The following is a 23,951-nucleotide window of genomic DNA, read 5'->3' as shown; positions in this document are numbered from 1 at the left end:
CCTTATTTCTTTGTATTGGTATGTCTCAAAATGAAATATCTTGTAGAAGTAGTTAACTCAGAAGGGAATTGTTTTTTCTTTTAGTAGTTAGCAAGTATTTATTGAGTCTGTTTTGCCAGTCGGAGGCTGTTCGCTGTGAATGCTAACATTAGTAAAATACTGTACATCAGGTGTTAATATTAAACTGGCTCTCTCTTCTAAACACGTTTCAGTGAAGTAAAATGCCAATAATTTCAGCCATATAAATACCAGAAAAAATATGTTATTTTAGTAGAAATCATAAAGGTTTTCATAGGAGCCTTTTTTTTTTTTTTTTTTTTTTTTTTTTGCAGAGAACTGATTTGTCAGACTGGTCACTTTGCAGTTTTGAGAATGAATGTGTGTCCTGTTTCTTGGCACTTAATCATTACAAATGAATTCAGGTGATTTTTAATAGGTACACAATAAAATCACTGAAACTTCAATAGAAAAATAGGCAAAGAACGTTGAGTCACATACTCTACATCCATAATAATCAAGGACACACAATTTATTTTAAAAACGGTGTATCATTTGTTTTATCACAGATTGACAGGAGAATAATCAGGGCCTGAATTGATAACATAAGACAAATAATAAGCTCAAACTGCTGTAGAAATATGAGGTACGTGAGTGGCTCAGTCAGTTGAGCGTCTGACTCTTGATTTCAGCTCAGGTCACTACCTCACGGTTCTTGAGTTCGAGCCCCATGTTGGGCACTGTGCTGACAGTGTGGAGCCTGCTTGAGATCCTCTCTCTCTCTGTCAATCTCTCTCTCTCTCTCTCTCTGCCCTCCCCTGCTCCCTCTCTCTCAAAAATAACCATAAAAAAAAAATAGGAAATGACAACCTTTCTATCAAGTATTCGGGCATTTTTAAAAAATGTTTTATTTATTTATTTTGAGTGAGAAAGAGTGTGTGCAAGCTGGGGAAGGGGCCGAGAGAGAATCCCAAACTGGCTCCTGGCTGTCAGCTTGGAGCTGGATCTGGGGCTTATTCCATGAACTGACAATCATGACCTGAACCAAAATCAAGAGTTGGAGGCTTAACCAGCTGAGCCACCCAGGTTTCCCTGGGCATTTTTTGATTAAGAGTTTTAAAAATGTTTATACCTTTGATTCAACAATTCCATTTCTAGTAATAAATTGATGAAGATTTATATACAGATATTCTTGGTAGTATTACCTATAATGAAACAAAATTGGAAATACCCTAGAAGTCCACCTACAGGGGATTGGTTAGTTAGATTGTAATGTATACTGTAAAAATAACTAAAAAGGAAAACTGTTGGTTGTGGTTTTGTGTAGGGTGTGGTTTTATAGGTAATTGTTTTCTTCCTTGTTTGTTCACTGTATTTTTTTTAATTTTCTACTTTGAATATTTTTTAAGTGAGAAAAAATTTTAATGAGTCTAATTCCACAATTCTGAACATATGTGTGTCAAGGCTCTTTGAAAAAGGCTCTTGGTCTCTGCCTTTGTAGCACTCACTTCTGTAAGAATTGTCCTCGAAATACTACAAGAAAGAGTATGTGTATCTGTGAGACAAAGAATATTAAAATAAGGAAGGAACAAATAGTTGAGATTAAGAATAGGTAATTCCCCAAATCCCTAACCATGACATAATTTTAAAATGAAAGAATTCTCCTGAACATTAGAAGTAGAAAAATAGTCACTAATTTCCAATAACATCAGTGGAAAAAAAGCAAATCTGATGTCCTATTTTTTAAAATCATTCAGCTTTTATTTTGTTTTTTAATCACAAATTGCTTATATAACAGCTAATATTCTTCTTTGTAACACAGTCCCATAAGTAGACTGTCTTGTTTGCTTATCAGAAATTATTTTTTCTCACCTTTTTTTTTTTTTTGTCAGCATATTTTGTTTGCTTTTAACATTGGGATTATTTTTTATTAGCATACAGGTGTTTATGTAGCCTTCTTAGTTTCATAATGTGAAACTAAAATATACTTTTATTCTAAGTAAAGATAGTGTTGGAGAGTTACTGAGGAATTTTTTAAAAGTATGTTGTTTCTGTTACTGCATCATCTTCTCAGGAGACTGTTTTGGTAAGAAATGATGTAATTACTATATTTGCAAACGGGCTTTATCAATTCAGCTTCCAAACAAGCATGGATATTTTGCCAATTAGATACTGTTTCATTCGTGTCATAGCATGGGTTGTACATAATAACATTAGTATAGTTTTCATTTATACATGCTCACACCTTAATTACCATGAATTTGTAACCAGCTTTACATTAATATATCTCTACAGTGTCCTGTCTTTGATTATTAAAAAGCAGAGGTAATGTTAAATAACATCAGTAAAAGAGATAAGGACTTCTAGTGTTTCATACACTTTCCTTAGTCTTATAGTGAATTCCATCTTACTGTAACTTAAGGCAGCCAGTTCCCTTTAGTAGAATATTATAACTTTTTAACACAATTACATTTGATTCTACTGTGATTATTAATGGGACCAGCTAACTTCTTTTAACAGTTTGTTTCTTTGGATTTAATTACTTGACCGTCTGTGTCCAAAAATTGGCAGATAATGTTTTCAAAAATCAATTAAATTAGAAAGCCTGTTAAAATTTTAAAATGTACTTTCTAGTTTTGTACTGTTCTGTTTTAATTTCAGTAAAAGTAATTCACTGTCTTCTTAAAAATTGGAATTGTTTTTTCCTCTGAGCCAAAATGTTCATCCACATTACCTCATTTAATCTTTACAGTAGTCCTGGGGGAGAGAGAGTTATATTTTTAGATGGGGAAACCAAGGTCCAGAAACAAATTTCCCTGAGGTCATGTAGGTAATTATCCAGGTTTTGCATAGCTGGCTCTTGAAACACTTTTGCTCTCTTCCGTGTCTTCATGCTTTTCCCTAACTCCTCCGCAGTCTTGCTTGTCCTAGCTCTGTCTTCCTTGTCTGGCTACTAGCAGCAGCTCTTTAGCTGTTTATTTAACCATCCTCCACACTTCATCTTGCATAGTTGCCTTATCTGCCTAAGTCCTGTGTTTGACTCCTCTAACATTCTGGATGTATCCCATACCATTCATTTAATGCATTCCATGATAATAGGTAAGTATTCTGTGATACCTCTATATGTGTAACAAGTATTGGATAGAATACTACATTGAGTAAAACATAGATAAGAATTAATGTTAACCTAGGAATTGGTTTAACTCTTAGAAACAAGTGGTGTTTTGATCATTGATGCTAATGGAAATCTTTTTCATTGCTGTCCTTTATATAGGACTGTTTCATTTATCCTTTGTTTTATAGAACTTTTGGGGGTATCTAAAACTTAAGTAACAGAGTTATATTTCTTTTGATTTTTTTCTCTTCAGTGGATTTAGAGTTGCCTCTGTAACACCTTTAAAGTATTTTAAGAGTGCTTTATTTGCTTACATATGGCCATTTGATTGATATTTTTTAAAACTTTAAAGGGAATTAACTTTAGATGGTTCGCTTTCTTTTGTAGTTTTGATGTTCTCATCTAGGGAGTAGCCAAGTAATTAGACTTGAGACATCACACAAGAAATAATGTGTCCTCGAATAAACTTCAGAGACTATAAAATTCTTTTTCCTTTATATTGATTTCTGGCCCTCTTCTTTCTTCTTTGTACTTGTCACATATACCCATTGTTTTCTGTTTGCCATCTTCCTCTTATCTTTTCCCAGTTATCACTGGTTTGGGCAGTTCTCCGGTTGTTCATATGTTTAAAGACCTCTCTTACTTTGTCACTCGGATATGGTCCCTTTGTTTTCTGCAGCCTGCCATTTTTTGGTTTGGGTTTATTTATTTTTTTTTTCAATGTTTATTTATTTTGGGGACAGAGAGAGACAGAGCATGAACGGGGGAGGGGCAGAGAGAGAGGGAGACACAGAATCGGAAACAGGCTCCAGGCTCTGAGCCATCAGCCCAGGGCCTGACGCGGGGCTCGAACTCCCGGACCGCGAGATCGTGACCTGGCTGAAGTCGGACGCTTAACCGACTGCGCCACCCAGGCGCCCCTGGTTTGGGTTTAGACCCAGCTGCATCCTTTGCCTAAAAGGTCACCATCCACTATGTTGTGAGTGTGAACCTTGTTGGGGTGTGGTTGTGCCTTGTTGGATACATACATTAGTGTCTACTGAAACTGGCCAATCTTAAAGGCTCCCAACACACCCAGATTTAATTTCTTTACCAAACCAACAGAAACTCAATGTGACTATTTCTTTATGATGCATTATGAAGTACACCTTTATGATATAGTAGAATTTCTTAGGTTTAACTTGCTTAAAATTTATTTATCCTAAAAATTTAACTTATAAGTGTATTCATTATTATAGTTGTCCTATTTTTAAATTGCTGTAATATATAATTTTTTAAATCACCACTCTGAATTGGTTCCATTATGCATTAGTGTACAGACAGCAGAAACGTTTACCATTAAGAATTCTCAGTTACTTTAAAGTGATGTATGACATTTTTTTCAAGTGATGGAGGCCTGAGCCAGTCGCAAGATGACAGCATTGTGGGAACAAGACACTGCAGGCACAGTCTGGCTATAATGCCTATTCCTGGAACACTCTCTTCCAGCAGCCCTGATCTCCTGCAGCCTACCACCAGCATGTTGGATTTTTCTAATCCTTCAGGTAATTTTTGTTTGTGATTTTATATAGCCATATTGATTCCAAAGTGACAAATTAGATGGTTGAGACTTGTGTATCAAATAGATTTGCTTGCTTCCCTCTTCTCTTATCTCAAGGTTATGACTCACTGCAGAACTCCAAACACAACATTCATTTTGTCTTTTTGCGTAAGCTTGAGCAGTACTTGCTCCAATATAAAATAATACATAGGAAAGAGATTACATTTAGGTATCTTTTGGTAACCCTTATCAGAACAGTGGAAAGAAAGCAAGGATGCTGCTTCTCAGCCAAGAAATAAGTTATCCATGGTGTGGAAAAGGATAAGGGAGATTTTTTCAGTCTTGGTGGCCTCACTTCTCTTCCTTTGTGAGGTACTGAAATGTGTTAGTAATTTTCTGGAAACTTTTTCCCCAGCACCTGAAGCTAAAATTGTTTTATTGTCATGTACTGTTAATTAGATATACTATAGCATCTTTTCATTAGTGCTTAAATTTTGGTTTTGGGTTTAAACATCATGTGGGACATCAAGTTTATTTTTATGCATCAGTTCGTGCCCAAAGACAAAAATTGTTATTTAACTGTATAATGTAAAATTTCATTACAGGGAAGAAAAACTTGAAAAATTACTTATGTATCCATCACTTGAAAGGATTTGGGATGGCTTTCAATAAAAGACACATACAGTTAAAACCAAGATGTATAATTAGGTCCAAGGAGAAGAAAGAAAAAAAAATAAATAGATCTACAAAGATTGGTGTAGTTGTGATTCAACTTCAGTTTTAATGCTGAAGGCCCTAACAGCTAGTATAAGAAAGGAAGGAAGCTTGATTACAGGAATCTCATTATTAGAAAGGAGGGAATATATAGTAAGTGTAGTAGTAAAGTTTCTGTTTTATTATAGCAACTTGAATAAAAACTCAACGTACCACAGTTTAGTGACATTCATTCTGTACATTGTTATTTGGGTCTTTAAAAATTTCATTTGCCTCTTAACTGTTGGAGGGTACAAAACTCACTAATCTGTCTTCAACACATCCTCCTCTCTACCTGTCTACCAGTGTTCTTTCTAGATCACAAATTTTAATGAGTTGTTACTCTGCTTAGGAATTCTTAATGATTTCTGAATTAGTGAAGGTTCAGTCATGAGATAGAAACCACTCCAGATATTTAATCAGAATTTAATATAAGAAATTGTTGCCAATTAACTGTTTACCTAAAATGGTAAAGAAGTAAGCACTAAGGTATCACAGAGGCAGGAAAACTGCAAAGTGGATTCATCTTCTGGTACATGAAAGGAATGCCACCACAGGGTGAAGACGTGTTGCTGGGGTAGTACAGGAAGAAAAATCCCACAAGAAAAAACATAAAGCAGGAAGTGTTTTCTTCCTCCAACCTTACAGTTGCTTTTGGTGCCCTTTTTGGCATAACCTAAGAAGGGACCAGTTGGCAAGAATGTGGTTCGCAGAATCTCAGCCCCATCGTGACAAGGCAGAGTGAATCTGTAACCTTGCAACAATAACATAGTAACTGTCTGTGTTCACTTTACACAGCATGATTGTAAACCCCCTTTTTAGCCTTCTGTCCTGCCAGTCTCCCTACTCTGACATTCTCTCCCTTTGCCACATATCTTCACAAGTGTGATTTCTTTGCCCGTGCTGTTTTGCCACCTGTCAAGTTCTCTCCCTGCATATCCGGTGAACTTTCTCTTATTCCATGATGCTGAGCTCAAATGTTACATTCTCTGGGAAGGCCATCCCTCCTTTCTGAGAAATCTTTAACGCATTTTCATTGTCTATTCTTACATTGCTTTCAAGTAGGAGCATGGGAATTTATTTTCATGTCTCTATGTGTGTCCCACAGCAATGCCTCTTACTTATACTACATTCACAAATAAAATATTTTTAAACCACCAAAACACAAACTAAGTATGCATACTTTCATAAGCTGCGTTTTTAAGGACAGATGATTTCTAAATTAAGTGATTTTTATGGCTGTGTTTTTTGTCATTGGCGTATCTAGAGGTGGGGGTGAGGAACATAAGGGATGGTTGTAGGGAGAGGACTAAGAGAGGAGTTAGCTGGGGGAACCAAAAGAAGAGGTTGAAATTACTAAAATTTAGAAACTGTAAGCCCCTCATTGCACTGAAATTTGAAGAGAAGGTGCTACTTGGTTTGATTGCATAGTTCACTCATTGAAAACATGTTGAAAGCCAAAGATGCTTTGATAAAATCTATATTGAGAGGTCAGTCTGCAAAGCTCAGTCTGCAGTCTGTGTCCATACCAGCAATATAAATGAACACATATGGGGCACCTTGGTGGCTCACTCAGTTAAGCATCTGCTTCATGATTTCAGCTCAGGTCATGATTTCACTGTCATGAGATCCAGCCCCACGTAGGGCTTCTCGCTGACCTCGCAGAGCCTACTTAGGATTCTCTCTCTCTCTCTCTCTCTCTCTCTCTGCCCCTCCGCCACTCTCTCTCAAAAAAAATTTTTTAATTACAAAAAAAAAGAATACATACAGGTATTTAACTTATAAGTTGTATTTTTTAAACCCCAAAAGGTATAACTTTATGAAAACGCTTTTATGGTGCTGTTTATATTTGTTGAATAAAATACTCCTTAGCAATTAATTTTCAAATTCAGTTCCTTAAGTTCTGCATGACAGCACTGAATTTTAGGTTAGCCGTGTACATCACATGTGTGTATTGTAGTACATGTGTGACATTGGCCAAGTCTGATTAACTTACTGTTGATTTCAGTGTGTTTATGCTGCTTGTTTAATTGTTTTTAGCAAGTTGGGTGAAAGCTACAGAACTGTTAATAGTTTGCTTTTGATTGCTGACTGTTCTGTGATTTTGCTTTGTTTTTGCTGCCTACAGCTGTTGGTTTTTACTGTAAGTATCTTGAAAACTGTGGTATTCCATTACTTAATGTTTCTGTGTAGTGTTTTATTATTTTTAAAAAGTCCCATGATACAGAATTGAATGAAGTGGGAACCAGAACTTTTCTACCCACTGATAAGCTTGCCAGTGTAGACTGGTGTGTATTCTTTTCATCATTTTCTTTGAATACATATATTTTTGGTTATAGAATCAGTATACATGCTGCTCTATAACTTGGAAACTTGTAGGGGGAATTTTTGACCTAATATTCGATGAGGCCTAAAACAACTCAAGAGTGTGGCCAAGGATTGTAAAACTGGAATTTTTCTTTTTTTCTCGAGTGTGCATATGGAACTTTTTGCTTACCTCTTTTTCATTTAATAGCACAAACCTTTTATTTGATTCTTTAATACTTAGTAAACTTTCAGATTCAGCGTTACATGTCTGAGTTATTTTAACTAATTTTTTATTTTAAAGGAACATAAAGTTTTTGAAAAATCAAATTGCAGAGAAAGGATAGAATATAAGTCTCCACTCCCCAGAATTAACAATTGTTCATTGATTCATATATCCTTCCAGAAGTTTGAGTGCACATAAAATGTGTTCACATTCTCTGCACCCCAAATGATACACTGTACTTTTCTTCTACTTATCCATCTCACCTGGCCATATACCTTGAATACTTTCCTGTTTCAGAATGTGTTGTTCTACCACAGTTTTTTGAACAGCTGTTGGCATTTCATTTAACCAGTCCCCTTTTGGTGGACATTTACAGTGTTGACTAAGTCTCTGTGTTTATGTATCTTTACATTTTATGTTTGCATTATTATTATATTTCAAATTTTTGTCATGTTTTGTGGAGATTTGTTTTCTCTGTTTTATATGTATATGTATATATACATATATATATATATATATATATATATATATATATATATATATATATATTCTGTGTGTGTGTGTGTACAAAATATCATCTATTTTGCCTCCTGTCCAGCAAAACTTAAAATGTTTACTGCCTTGCCCTTCATAGAACAAAAGTGCCAATTCTTGATCTATACCATTATACAACTATCTTGTGTTTTCGTAGTGAAACTCTTCACTATATAGATTTTCTTTCCTTGAACCACCACTTACTCTCTCAAGTATGAGCAGAGACTTTGTCCCATCTTATTTATTATTGTATCTTCATCATATGGAACACGGTTGACACATAACAGGCACTCCCTAAATATTTATTCACCATTTAGCAACTTAAAGTAAAATCAAAATGGGACACCTGAGTGGCTCAGTTGGTTAAGGTTCCAGCTGCAGCTCAGGTCATGATCTTGCATTTGGTGAATTCAAGCCCCTTGTCACGCTCTCTGCATGTAGCTCAGAGTCTGGAGCCTGCTTCAGATTCTTGGTCTCCCTTTCTGCTCTGCATGCACATTCTCTCTCTCTCTCTCTCTCTCTCTCTCTCTTTCCCACTCACTCTAAGTCAAAAATAAATAAATAAACATTAAAAACATAAGATAGAATCAAGAGGCAGCCTTTTGGTTTTATTTTATCATCATCTTACCTAAAAAGGTCTCCCATTTTTACTGTAACATCAGGGTCAATACATGCTTCCCTCAAGTATCTTATTTTTTTATTTTATTCAGCAAGATTATAGTTAGCATTCTAGAAATTTTGCCTTTGGGTTGAAAGGCCAGATATTGGAGATTGCTTTTCTTAAATTTATTTACCTATTATGTAAGATTTTTTTTTAAATGAACTATGAATCCTAAGACTAATAAATGCTGTCATCCACCAAGAGTCTTTTTATTTTTTTTTTTAATTTTTTTTTTCAACGTTTATTTATTTTTGGGACAGAGAGAGACAGAGCATGAACGGGGGAGGGGCAGAGAGAGAGGGAAACACAGAATCAGAAACAGGCTCCAGTCTCTGAGCCATCAGCCCAGAGCCCGACACGGGGCTCGAACTCACGGACCGCGAGATCGTGACCTGGCTGAAGTCGGACGCTCAACCGACTGCGCCACTCAGGCGCCCCACCACCAAGAGTCTTTTTAAATGTGTTTTCTCCTTACGGGGTTATATTTTTATATGCATTCTAATTTCATGCCTAAAATTTGAAATAATTAGATCATTTTTCTTGATTGAAATTTATTCTGACCTCATGTCTGCCATTCATCTGATCATTAACATTGGAATATCTGCCATGTTTAAGTATTAGGTTTGACATCTATGATGTCCTGCTGACAGCAAACATGTTGATGAAGAATATGGATATTTTTTATCTGTAACAACTCTAAAAGAGAAAAATAGGTTTACTCTGACAATGATAGCAATGCAAAGAAATGTCTTCCTCTAATCCATTTCCAGGTAACTTTCTAGGTTGGCATTTACTACCTTGGCAAATTTATCAGGGTTTGGGTAATGGGCTGCCCTCTGGATAATCCCTTTTATGGTTCTTATTCTAGAGGTACCCATTCATAATGTCAGATCCCTTTTATGTGATTATGTCACAGTTTGGCCTTCACATGGGAAACAAATCACTTTTAAGAGAGTATGACTTTTTTTTTTTTTAACTGTTTAGCAAGATACACAACTCTGAGTTCCTTCCCAGAAGATGTTAATAGTATGTTGGAAACAAAAGAAGAGAAAATGAAATGTGTGCAAATTCCCACCCTCTCTTTGTGAATAAATTTCCCTAGAGAAATTAAAGTGATCAGAGCATCTCCCCCTTACCTCAGGGTTAGCCAGTCCTGCGGGCTGAAAGCTCAGTCTCCAAAGACCTAGTAAGCTGATCCAATTCTAGAGCCCCAGACAACTGAGGCCTACTTTTGTGAAGAGGACAGGAATGGGGATAATGAAACCCTTTTGTTCACTGTCTTTCTCTTAGCAAACTGCAGTTTTCATCTACTTGAAAATATTTTCTAGCCACAGGTAGAGAAGCATCTCAATTTGGGTGGATCATAAAACACTCTAACCTTAAGCCTTGTAGGTTTACAAACCCGATGTCAGCAACACCTGAAGGATTGTCTTATTGCAAAGAAATAATGAACAGGAGGCTTTTGGTGACTCATATATTTGCATACATCAAGAAAGGCAGTTTGTTGCATCTATCTTATAAAAGAGACTTGACTGAATATATGAAGCTTTCTGCTTCCAACTTGGCAATAGACCCAGAACATTTAGGACTCCTTTTTCCTGGAATTGTATTCATTTATGTTCAGTTGAATCTTCCAGACGGTCATGGAAATCTGTCTCTTTTTGTGCCATTAGCCTCAGAATGTTACCTGATTCTGTGAAATTATTTTCTGCCGCATCTATTTCATTACTCTTTTCTTCCCTTTAAACAGAATTATACTTCAGATGGCCTTAAGACAAATTTGTTAAGTTTTCTTCATCTCTTAGAGTTAATAATGCAATAAGATAGTGCTAGAGAAACCATATCTACTTGAGCCACCAAACTCGCTCAACCCAATTACAGTCATTACCAAAAAAAACCCCACAAATAATATATTTTTCTTAAGAAAAAAAAAAGACAATTTTGGGGTACCTGGTTTGCTCAGTTGGTTAAGCACCGACTTCAGCTCAGGTCATGATCTCACAGTTTGTGAGTTTGAGCCTTATCGGGCTCTCTGCTCACAGCTCAGAACCTGGAGCCTGCTTCAGATTCTGTGTCTCCCTCTGTGTCTGCCCCTCCCCCACTCACACTCTGTCTCTCTCTCTCTCTCTCAAAAATGAATATTAGGAAAAAAATTTTTAAACAATTTTGTAACAATAATTTTAGGAAATTGGGAAATATTAATGATTAATTTTCAGATTATTTATGTTTATAATCAATATTCGGTAATATTAGGGGAAAATACACCATGTGTTCATGCTGTCAAATCACTTTTTACTTACATTGAATTATATTAAAAAGTAGCCCGGGGTCATCATATTGAACATTGTCCTGGAAGTTTTTGGCCAGTGCTGTGTAACAAGAAAAATTTTTTAAAATAAGGTAGAATGGGAGGATAATATCATTACTTATTTGTGCATATCATATGAACATTTATCTTGAGGTAAGATTTATCTGCTGATAGCAGAAATCACAAAGGTAAAGGGGTGCCTTTGTGGCTCAGTCGGTTGAGTGTCTGTTGATTTCAGTTCAGGTCATGATCCCAGAGTCATGGGAGTGAGTCCTTTGTTGGGCTCTGCGCTGAGCATGGCTCCTGCTTGAGATTCTCTTTCTCCTCCTACCCCTTTCACCCATTGTGCTCTCTTTCTTCTTGTCTCAAACATCAAAAAATTAAAAAGAAATGACAAAGTTTGAGATTTAACCGCATGAATATTTTAAATTTCCTGTTAAATATGAAAATAGGAAAACATGTGCCACTTTATAGTAGACTGAGCGTTGTTATCTAGTATTGGCATAAATTCAGTAAGAAAGAGCATAAAGAATACCAAAAAGTATTTTTAAAAAGAAGGAATACTAAGAATGTAACTAAAATTGTTCTCTTTATATTCCAGGATGATAAAATATTATAGCCTTTTTGGAGAACACTTTGGCACTATATTTCAAAAACCTTAAAAATAAGCATGTCCTTCCTTGAATTCAGCAATTCTCTCTCTCTCTTCTTCGTCTCCTCCCCCATCCCCCACCCTTTTTGGATTTTCTTTGAGGAAATAATCAGATTGCCTGCAAAGGTTTATCTACTAGGGAAGGGGCAGGGGGTATTATTCATCATAATGTCATTATAAAAGATATGCAACCTAATGTTTGTCATTAAAGGTTTGTATGATGTAAAAATATAAAATACATATTATGGGGTTGCCTGGGTGGCTCAGTGGGTTAAAGCATCTAACTCTTGATCTCACGGTTCATGAGTTCACATTCTGTATCAAGCTTTGCACTGATAGCACAGAGCCTGCCTGGAATTCACTCTCTCTACCCACCTCTCTGCCCTTCTCCTGCTCACGCAAATGCACACGATCACTCTCTCTCTCTCTCAAAAATAAGTAAACATTTTTTAGAAGAGAATTTTTTTTTTAATTTTTTTTAACGTTTATTTATTTTTGAGACAGAGAGAGACAGAGCATGAACGGAGGAGGGGCAGAGAGAGAGGGAGACACAGAATCAGAAGCAGGCTCCAGGCTCTGAGCCATCAGCCCAGAGCCCGACTTGGGCTCGAAATCACGGACCGCGAGATCATGACCTGAGCTGAAGTCAGCCGCTTAACCGACTGAGCCACCCAGGCGCCCAGTAAACATTTTTAAAAAAATAAATATATCTTAAGGAGTCCTATGCCTCCATTAAAAACAGCTTATTTTTCTTGTATGTGTTTTTCTGTGAACATATATTAGTATTTCATCACCTGAGAAGGCTGATACATTCATTTATCAATAAATGCAACAGTGATTTCTGTTAACCTCCTAGAATAGAAATGTATGTATCACTGTTCAGAGGGAGCTTTTTGTTCTGAATTGCTTTTTGAAGAGTTTAATTGTCTTGAAAATAACAAGGCACACTTTTGTATTCATGTAGATATTCCTGATCAAGTTATAAGAGTTTTCAAAGCAGATCAACAAAGTTGCTACATTATCATCAGTAAAGACACTACAGCTAAAGAAGTTGTTTGTCATGCTGTTCATGAATTTGGTTTGACTGGTGCGTCTGACACATATTCTCTCTGTGAAGTTTCTGTTACTCCTGAGGGTGTCATAAAACAGAGAAGACTTCCGGACCAGTTCTCCAAATTAGCTGATAGAATTCAGCTCAATGGAAGGTGAATGTGCTTATTAGTGAATGTATTTTGTTTCTAGATGTGTTTCTTTTTTTTAATGAACTATAATTAGCCTACAGTGTTCTCTTAGTTTAAGGTGTACAGCATGTTTGACAGTTGTGTACAGTGTTCAGTGTTCTCCACGATGAGTGTAGTCACCGGACAATGTTGTCAGCCTGTTATTGGCTATATTTCCTCTGCTGTGTGTTTATCTCCATGAGCTATTTATTACATAACCGGAAGTTTTTAAATCTCTTAATCCCCCTTTATCTAGATGTGTTTTTGAAGATCATGTGTAAAAACAGACATTTTAAGTAGAAACATCACGTCGTAAGGCCACTGAATTCACTCTAAAATTAAAGCAGGATTTCTCTTTTTCAGCTTCCTTGTCTCCATAATTACGTAAATGGAATCTCAGAGTGTTAGCTCTCATAAAGACTACCTGAAAATGAGAGGAGAGAGAGGACAATTTGCTAAGCCATTTTAGCCCTCCTGCTGAAATAGTCTTAGAACCACTGATGTAGGAAACCAAGTGATACATATCTTTATATGTATTTGACAATATATGTGTTAAATTATAAATTTGTTTTTAATGTGACTAAAATTTACGTGGGACAAAAGAAGGCATAATTTTTAAATGAGCTCCGAAAATTATTTGATCAACCAGAATATTGTTTCTATAGTACATTTGTTCTTTATGCTGGTGGTTTTCTCTGAGAATAATATGTTCTTTTTAGTGACCTTAGGTTTACATGTAGAGTAAAATCGTTAGAAACTTTACAGAGATTGCCTGCCATGGATGCTGTTAAAAGAGTGGGTTAACTCTGCTTTGCTAGCTACACATAGTGCTTAAAGAGCACAGACCCTGGAGCCAGGGTGCTCAGCAGTCTGGGTAAATTCTAGTTCTGGCTGTGTGACCAGGGTGTTATTTAGTTTCTCTCTGCCTGAATTTTCTCATCAAAAATATGGGGATGATAATAAATAGAAACTACCTCATAAGAATGTTAAGAGAATTAATGAGCTAACCTACCCTATAAATGTTAGATATAATTAACTAGTGTAATGGGTCTCAACACATTTGTAGTATTCTTTTAGGCATGTGAACAGTATAAAAGAAGAAAAAGAGGTATAGTTGCTTGACTGTAAAAATAGATGAGATACAAACTTAGGCTTGGATCGAGTTGTATACCAGAAAAGAATAAAGTAAAAGTGACGTGTGACACAGCATGTTACCTCTTTGTCCCCAGCAACAGCCTTGTGCAAGATATTTCCCAACTGTGAAGCTTGTCTCTTAACTGTTAAGTGCTATAGAATTGTTGATGTAAAAAGAAGAAAATGAAGGTCTTTTTTATGGTTGCTGATCAGTACCATTTGCTGGAGTGAGGTTTTGTATTTAACAAGGGAGAAATCGTTAGTGCAAGGGTTTCTCTCCTTTACACGTTTTATTCTTCTTTGCTCCTCTTGGGAATTCAGAAATGAAGAAGAAAATAAGCGTAGGAACAACTTCTGAATAGATTCAGGTGTTTATTCATGCTGTCCATGAACAAATACTTAACATAGTACCTGCTATGCATCAGATACCTTCATATAGGCCTTATAGAGCTTTCATCCTCAAGAATATATACACAATTATTGACCCATTTTGTGAGTAGTTGCGTAAAATGATAAGGTTCACAGCACTATCAACATTATTTTTACTCTCTAAATTTTTCTCATTTAAAATGTTAATTTTCTGGGGCACCTTAGTAGCTCAGTAGGTTAAGTATCTGACTTCATTTCTGCTCAGGTAATGATCTCATGGTTCATGTGTTTGAGCCTGCTTCGGGCCTTGTGCTGACAGGGCCTAGCCTGTTTGGGATTCTCTGTCTCCCTCTATCTTTCTCTCAAAAATAAATGAACACTTAAAATGTTAATTTTCCATTTCATCTACAAATGAATAGTCTGCTAATATTTTTGAGAAAATGTTATTAACCGTATAATGACATTTTGACAAGTTAGATACGGAAGATGCTCTTATAAATGTGAAATCACTTATAAAAACAATTTTTTTTTTTAGGTATTATTTAAAAAATAACATGGAAACAGAAACTTTATGTTCAGATGAAGATGCCCAAGAACTAGTTAAGGAAAGCCAACTGTCCATGCTGCAGCTCAGTACCATTGAGGTGGCCACTCAGCTATCAATGAGGGACTTTGATTTGTTTCGTAATATTGAGCCTACTGAATACATCGATGACCTTTTTAAGTTAGATTCCAAAACAGGAAATACTCACTTGAAAGAGTTTGAGGACATTGTTAACCAGGAGACATTCTGGGTTGCTTCAGAGATTTTAACTGAACCAAATCAGCTCAAACGAATGAAGATTATTAAGCATTTTATTAAAATTGCACTTCATTGTAGAGAATGTAAGAACTTCAATTCCATGTTTGCAATAATAAGGTAAGTTTGTACAAATAGTTGTGTATAGTTTTGTTGTATTAGATATGAAGCTGATTTCTTGTGTGTTAAGTGACTAGGAGAAGAAAAGTCCGATTAACAGGTTTTTAAAGTATTGTTAGAGTTAATATGTTTTCCCTTCTGGTGATAGTGGTTTTTTGCTTTTTGTTTCTTCCATCATTCATTTAAACTTTTTTTTTTTTTTTTGGCTGAATAAGGTTGATTGCCTTGCCATTTTTCTTCCTTTCTCTCCCTTTGGCATACTCTCTTTGGATATATGCCCAACAGTTGGTCTTTATCATCAGACTCCAGTACTGTGCATCTTTCATTATCTACCTCACTGTGATTTGGCACTGAAAAATCATAGTGTGGTATCAGTACTCTAATCTAAAATTGCTATTTTGAAACAACAACAACAACAGTAATAGTGCAACTATTTGGTAAGCTCATTCATCAGGTACTGCCTCACGTATCACTGGATGTGTTGTTGTCCAAACAAGGTAGGCATTAGAATTAGAATTACAAAAATTTGGTTTATAAAAGCCCAGAAAGTGTGGATGGTTATATGAGCTGGGAATCTTCTTCCCCTGACTCACTAGGTTTGGCTGAGATTGATAATTTATCTTCTGACCCTCCCCTATAGTATAGTGCTGATCATTAGAGGGATTCCTCTCAAAGGAAGTGTAATTTTAAATAGGGAGGGTAGTTGCAGTTTTGTGCATTTATAAGGCCACGTGCTTACATATAGCAGCATAATTACATCTTAATCCCAACTATGTATGCCACGCCGCACCCCCCCCCCCCCCCAGAATTTAATTATGGCTTGTTCCTACCCTCACATGAGATAGAATCAGAATCTTTATAATCATAAATCTGTCATGGTAATAAAAAAGTCCTTTATGAAGTTAACCACTGGATACACTTTAATTAGATGCTTTAGGAGGAGTTTTGGGTTGGGGCGGGGGTGTTTTTTGTTTGTTTCTTTTTTTTAGGAGGAGTATGGAACAGAGTTTAGCAGTGACCTTTAGAATCAGCTGCACTTGTGTCAGAGTCCTGCCTCTGTGGTGTAGTAGCAATGTGTCAGTAGAAAATTGAAGACCATTTTTTGTTTTGTTTTGTTTTGTTTTGTTTTTTGTTTTTCATCTGTAAAATGCAGGAATCACACTTCATACTGACAGTTTTTAACAGCTGAGTCTAAAGGGAACAAAAATGCCATTGATAAGTACTTCGAAGGTTAGAAATTGAAACTGTGTAGGGACAGGCTTAGTTTTGGAGTAGTGTGAATAAAACTGACACCAAGAGGATTTCTGTGTAACAAGAGAGCATAAAAGGTAAATGGCTTAAGAGTCATAACTAGTGACCATCCTGAATGTTGGGGTGAAGAAGAGAGTCCAACCAAGAGATAGAGGATGAATAAAAGAAATAATACACCAGCACAGTGATGATTGTGTCACTAAAGCCAAGGAAAGAATGATTCAAGAGAAGGTGGTGGACAGTAGCCCCAAAATGGGTATTTGGTTAAGAGGTTTGTTTTGTTTTAAAGAGCGTTTTATTATACACATTACACATTTTCAGTAGTTCCTGAAAAATTAATTGCTTTGTTCCTCCCATTTTATGTTTAAGTGTATCAGACAAGATAAAGCACATACCAACTTTCCAGCAGAGGTGACACAGGTGAACCAACCAGTTCTTCCTGCTATTAGATACTGTATTTTATTTATTTGAGTTCTTTTTCTTAGTTTTGCTAAGAGTTTGTCAATTTTGTTTATTGTTTCATTGCTTTTTTATTTTTATTTTTTGGCCTCTATTTCTGCTGTGATATTTGTTATTCCCTTCCTTTTCCTAACTTTGGGCTAAGTTTCTTTTTCTAGCTCTTTGATGTGAAAAGTTAGATAATTTATTGGAGATCCTAGTTACTATAGAAAGTTATCACTAAAATTCTGTCTTGGAAATCGTTTTTGCAGCATCCCAGTGGTTTTGGTATGTTGTGTCTCCATTTCCCTTTTTGAGAGATACTTATTTCCCTTTTGGTTTTTTTGACCCATTCACGGTTATGTTGTTTAATTTCTACCCATTGGTAGATTTTCACATTTTCCTCTTCTTAATTCCTAGTTTTAGACCATTATGGGCAGAAAAAAATACTTAGCATGATTTCAGTCTTCTTAAATTTGCTAAGACTTTTGAGGTTTAGTTTCTAATCTCTCCTGGAGAATGTTCCGTTCATGCTTGAGAAGAGTGAATATTCTGCTAATGGTGAAAGACCTGTCCAGTGTGTATTTGTTAGGTCCATTTAGCCTAAGGTGTGGTTCAAGTCCCATTTCTTTATTGATTTTCTGTCTAGGTAATTCATCCATTCCTGCAAGTGGGGTATTGAAGTCCCATACTAGTATATTGCCGCTTGTTGCTACTTCAGGTCTGTTACTGTTTGCTTAATATAGTTAGGTGCTGAAATGTTGGGTGCATGTATATTAATGACTTCGATGTTTTCTTGATGAGTTGACCCTTTATCATTATGTAATGACCCTGTCTCTTGTTACCATTTTTGATTTAAAGTCCTTTTTATCTGATACAAATATAGCTACCCTGCTCTCACTTGGTTTCCACTTGCATGGACTGTCTTTTCCATAGTTTGATTTCCAGCTTATGTGTGTCCTTTAAGCTAAAGTGAGTCTTTTGTAGGCAGCATATAGTTGGGTCTTGATTTTTTGTTCTTCCACCCATTTGGTGGGAAAATTTCAATCCATTTACATTTATTTTTTTTTTTAGATGAAGTCATAGTGTCTTTTATTTTTTTTAATTTTTTAATGTTTATTTATTTTTAATATGAAATTTATTGCCGAATTGGTTTCCATACAACACCCAGTGCTCATCCCAGCAGATGCCCTCCTCAGTGCCCATCACCCACTTTCCCCTCCCACCCCCCATCAACCCTCAAGTTTATTCTGTTTTTAAGAGTCTCTTATGGTTTGCCTCCCTCCCTCTCTTAACTTTTTTTATCCCCTCCCCCTCCCCCATGGTCTTCTGTTAAGTTTCTCAGGATCCACATAAGAGAGAAAACATATGGTATCTTTCTCTGTATAACTTTTTTCACTTAGCATAACACTCTCCAGTTCCATCCACGTTGCTACAAAAGGCCATATTTCATTCTTTCTCATTGCCAAGTAGTAGTATTCCATTGTATATATAAACCACAACTTCTTTATCCATTCATCAGTTGATGGACATTTAGGCTCTTTCCATGATTTGGCTATTGTTGGATGTGCTGCCATAAACATTGAGGTACAAGTGCCCCTAGGCATCAGCACTCCCGTATCCCTTGGGTAAATTCCTAGCAGTGCTATTGCTGGGTCACAGAGTAGATCTATTTTTAATTTTTTGAGGGACCTCCACACCGTTTTCCAGAGCGGCTACACCAGTTTGTATTCCCACCAACAATGCAAGAGGGTTCCCATTTCTCCACATCCTCTCCATCATCTATAGTCGCCCGATTTGTTCGTTTTAGCCACTCTGACTGGCGTGAGATGATATCTCAGTGTGATTTTGATGATTTGTATTTCCCTGATGAGGAGTGACGTTGAGCATCTTTTCATGTGCCTGTTGGCCATCTGGATGTCTTTCTTAGAGAATTGTCTGTTCATGTTTCTGCCCATTTCTTCACTGGATTGTTTGTTTTTCAGGTGTGGAGTTTGGTGAGTTCTTTATAGATTTTGGAAACTAGCCCTTTGTCCGATATGTCATTTGCAAATATCTTTTACCATTCCGTTGGTTGCCTTTTAGTTTTGATGATTGTTTCCTTTGCAGTGCAGAGGCTTTTTATCTTCATGAGGTCCCAATAGTTCATTTTTGCTTTTAATTCCCTTGCCTTTGGAGATGTGTCAAGTAAGAAATTGATGCAGCTCAGGTCAGAGAGGTTTTTTTCCTGCTTTCTCCTCTAGGGTTTTGATGGTTTCCTGTCGCCCATTCATCCTTCATCCATTTTGAGTTTATTTTTGTGATGGTGTAAGAAAGTGGTCTGGTTTCATTTTTCTGCATGCTGCTGTCCAGTTCTCCCAGCACTATTTGTTAAAGACACTGTCTTTTTTTTCCATTGGATACTTTTCCTGCTTTGTCAAAGATTAGTTGGCCATACTTCTGTGGGTCCAGTTTTGGAGTCTCTGTCCTATTCCATTGGTCTATGTGTCTGTTTTTGTGCCAATACCATGCTGTCTTGATGATTACAGCTTTGTAGTAGAGGCTAAAATCTGGGATTGTGATACCTCCCGCTTTGGTCGTCGTCTTCAATATTACTTGGACTATTCGGGGTCTTTTGTGGTTCCATACAAATTTTAGGATTGCTTGTTCTAGCTTCGAGAAGAATGCTGGTGCAATTTTAATTGGGATTGTATTGAATGTGTCGATTGCTTTGGATAGTATTGACATTTTAAACAATGTTATTTTTCCAATCCATGAGCATGGAATGATGGAGAACTATCTATCATGCTACTGGAAGTCAAAATAAAGCTGGAGTAGCCATACTTATATCAGACAAACTAGACGTTAAAGGCTGTAACAAGAGATGAAGAAGGGCATTATATAATAATTACAGGGTCTATCCATCAGGAAGAGCTAACAATTATAAATGTCTATGTGCCGAATACAGGAGCTGCCAAATATATAAAACAATCACAAACATAAGCGACCTTATTGATAAGAATGTGGTAATTGCAGGGGACTTTAATACCCCACTTAGAGCAATAGATAGATAATCTAGACACAGAATCAATAAAAAAACAAGGGCCCTGAATGATACATTGGATCAGATGGACTTGACAGATCTATTTAGAACTCTGCATCCCAAAGCAGCAGAATATACTTTCTTCTCGAGTGCACATGGAACATTCTCCAAGATAGATCATATACTGGGTCACAAAACAGCCCTTCATAAGTATAAAAGAATTGAGATCATACCATGCACACTTTCAGACCACAATGCTGTGAAACTTGAAATCAACCACAGGAAACAGTCTGGAATACCTCCAAAAGCATGGTAGTTAAAGAACACCCTCCTAAAGAATGAATGGGTCAACCAGGCACTTAGAGAAGAAATTAAAAAATATATGGAAACAAATGAAAATGAAAATACAACAATCCAAACGTTTTGGGATGCAGCGAAGGCAGTCCTGAGAGGAAAATACATTGCAATCCACGCCTATCTCAAGAAACACGAAAAATCCCAAATACAAAATCTAACAGCACACCTAAAGGAAATAGAAGCAGAACAGCAAAGACACCCCAAACCCAGCAGAAGAAGAGAAATAATAAAGATCAGAGCAGAAATAAACAATATATAATCTAAAAAAAACTGTAGAGCAGTTCAATGAAACCAAGAGTAGGTTTTGAAAAAATAAACAAAATTGATAAACCTCTAGCCAGGCTTCTCAAAAAGAAAAGGGAGAGGACCCAAATAGATAAAATCATGAATGAAAATGGAATTATTACAACCAGTCCCTCAGAAATACAAGCAATTATCAGGGAATACCATGAAAAATTATATGCCAACAAACTGGACAACCTGGAAGAAATGGACAAATTCCACACACTTCCAAAACTCAAACAGGAAGAAATAGAAAATTTGAACAGACCCATAACCAGTGAAGAAATTGAATCAGTTATCAAAAATCTCCCAACAGATAAGAGTCTAGGACCAGATGGCTTCCCAGGGGAATTCTACCAGACATTTAGAGCAGAGATAATACCTATCCTTCCCAAGCTGTTCCAAAAAATAGAAAGGGAAGGCAAACTTCCAGACTCAATCTATGAAGCCAGCAATACTTTGGTTCCCAAACCAGACAGAGACCCAGCAAAAAAAGAGAACTACAGGCCAATATCCCCGATGAATATGGATGCACAAATTCTCAATAAGATACTAGCAAATCGAATTCAACAGCATATAAAAAGAATTATTCACCATGATCCAGTGGGATCCATTCCTGGGATGCAGGGCTGGTTCAACATTCACAAACCAATCAGTGTGATACATCACGTTAATAAAAGAAAAGAACCATAGGATCCTGTCAACCAATACAGAAAAAGCATTTGACAGTATTCAGCACCCTTTCTTAATAAAAACCCTCGAGAAAGTCGGAACAGAAGGAACATACTTAAGCATCATAAAAGCCATTTATGAAAAGCCCACAGATAATATCATCCTCAATGGGGAAAAACCGAGAGCTTTCCCCGAGATCAGGAACATGACAGGGATGTGTACTCTCACCGCTGTTGTTTAACATAGTGTTGGAAGTGCTAGCATCAGCAATCAGACAACAAAAGGAAATCAAAGGCATCAAAATTGGCAAAGATGAAGTCAACCTTTCACTTTTTGCATATGACATGATACTATACATGGAAAACCCAATAGATTCCACCAAAAGTCTGCTACAACTGATAATGAATTCAGCAAAGTCGCAGGGTACAAAATTAATGTACAGAAATCAGTTGCATTCTTATACACTAATAATGAAGCAACAGAAAGACAAACTGGTCCCATTCACAGTTGTGCCAAGAATCATAAACACCTAGTAATAAACCTAACCAAAGATGTGAAAGATCTGTATGCTGAAAACTGTAGAAAGCTTATGAAGGAAATTGAAAAAGATACAAAGTCCATTTACACTTAGAATGATTACTGATACATGTGGGCTTTTACTACTGCCATTTTATTATTTTCTCGCTGTTTTGTCTTTCTTTTTTACTCCCTTCTGTGTTCTTTTGTGAATTCATGATCTTCTGTGCTGATATGCTCTAATATCCTTTTCTTTGTCTTTCCATGAGTCTATATTATAGGTGTTTGCTTTTTGGTTACCATGAGATCTACATGAAACATAACAATTTATTTCATGCTGATACTAACTTCAATCATATGCAAAACCCTTTTACTCCCCAACTTTTATGTTTTTAATGTCAACAGTTTGCCTTCTTAGATCCTGTGTTCATTTACAAATTATCCAGGAATCTTAAATGCTGCTCTCCAGATCTGCGCCCTCCCCCTAGTCATGGAGCTCCCACTTTAATGGATGTTCTGGGTCTGGATCTTCCAAGAATAAAATGAGTGTCTTTGACAGCATCCTACACAATTAGGGAAACCAGGCATGTACTCACCAGCTCTCCCTCTCTCCTCTGGGAAAAATCACCAGCTATCTAGTTACCTTTCAACTGTGCTGCTTTGGAGAAGAGATGATGCCAGCAAAATCAAGCTGTTCTCTTTACCTACTTGAATGCATCCAAACCTTTTTGTTTTTTTATTTTGTTTTACTCCAGCTGAGGACTGGAACTTCTCTTCTGGAAACCTGGACTTCCACAAAGTCTCTCTCTCTTCTTTAGGTGACTGAGTTCTTGTTCTGCAGGCACTCCCAGACTACAGGCAAGGGGGGCACAAACCACTTCGTAACCTCCTATAGGTTCTACAAACAGTACTAAAGACGGTCTCTTACTAATACACTTGTAAACAAGGCTTTCCCGAGCCCCCTTGGCGAATGATGCCGGGTTCCACACACGCAGTGTTATTCATGAGTAGATGCTAGACTTTTGTTGTTTGGTTGGAGGGGTAAAACAAGGGATAGCTTATGCTGTCATGATGCAGACATCACTCTCTGTAATCAAATCTTGGTTGAAGTTTGCTTTCTAGTCATTTTATAAAGGTCTTGTAGAAATTCTATTTGCTGAATATATTCGAAGTGTCTTCCTGTTGTCTTTGAACGTCCATCACATTGTGGCTTTAAAATTCTTGTCTCACGTGTTATTTCCTGGTAATGCATAGACAATAGCTTCATAACTAGCATTTTATGTAGCTGTTCAAATCTCTGAGATTTCTCCCCATGTTCTGTCCTTGTCTCTGATGTCCTTTACCTTTACATCTGTGTTTCTACCTCTCTTTTAGTTCTGTATCTGGTTCTCTGGGACTGTGGTGCCTGTTCAGTCTGTAGTGCCTGATTTGTTTCTGTAGTTTTCTCAGGTTATACCTTTGAATATTTTTTCAGTTCCATTATTTTTGTTTCCTTCTTCCAAACATAGCAGTTATTGCACATTTTAGATCTCCATTCTCTTACATATCCATTATTTTCTCTCTAGAGAAATAGAATTTCCATTGATTGCTGATTGCTTCCACTGATTGCTGTTGTTGATCCTTAACACAACTTGTGCACGGTCTTTTTTTTTTTTCTTTAGTACGTTCCAATATGGCCTTC

General features: G+C 36.5%; 1 protein-coding gene across 1 annotated transcript in view; it reads left to right on the top strand.

Annotated features, from left to right (window-relative positions):
* Positions 1-23,951, top strand: part of RAPGEF6 (Rap guanine nucleotide exchange factor 6) — a 192,503-nt gene that overhangs the window by 136,951 nt on the left and 31,601 nt on the right. The window contains 3 exon segments of the mRNA XM_043587048.1: positions 4,499-4,656; positions 13,055-13,295; positions 15,349-15,732. Coding sequence (XP_043442983.1) covers positions 4,499-4,656; positions 13,055-13,295; positions 15,349-15,732 — 783 coding nt within the window.

This window comes from Prionailurus bengalensis, chromosome A1 (genome assembly GCF_016509475.1).
Source record: "Prionailurus bengalensis isolate Pbe53 chromosome A1, Fcat_Pben_1.1_paternal_pri, whole genome shotgun sequence".
Lineage (NCBI taxonomy): Eukaryota > Metazoa > Chordata > Mammalia > Carnivora > Felidae > Prionailurus > Prionailurus bengalensis.
Note: the sequence above shows the minus strand (reverse complement) of the source record. Positions and strands in the feature narration are given on the sequence as shown.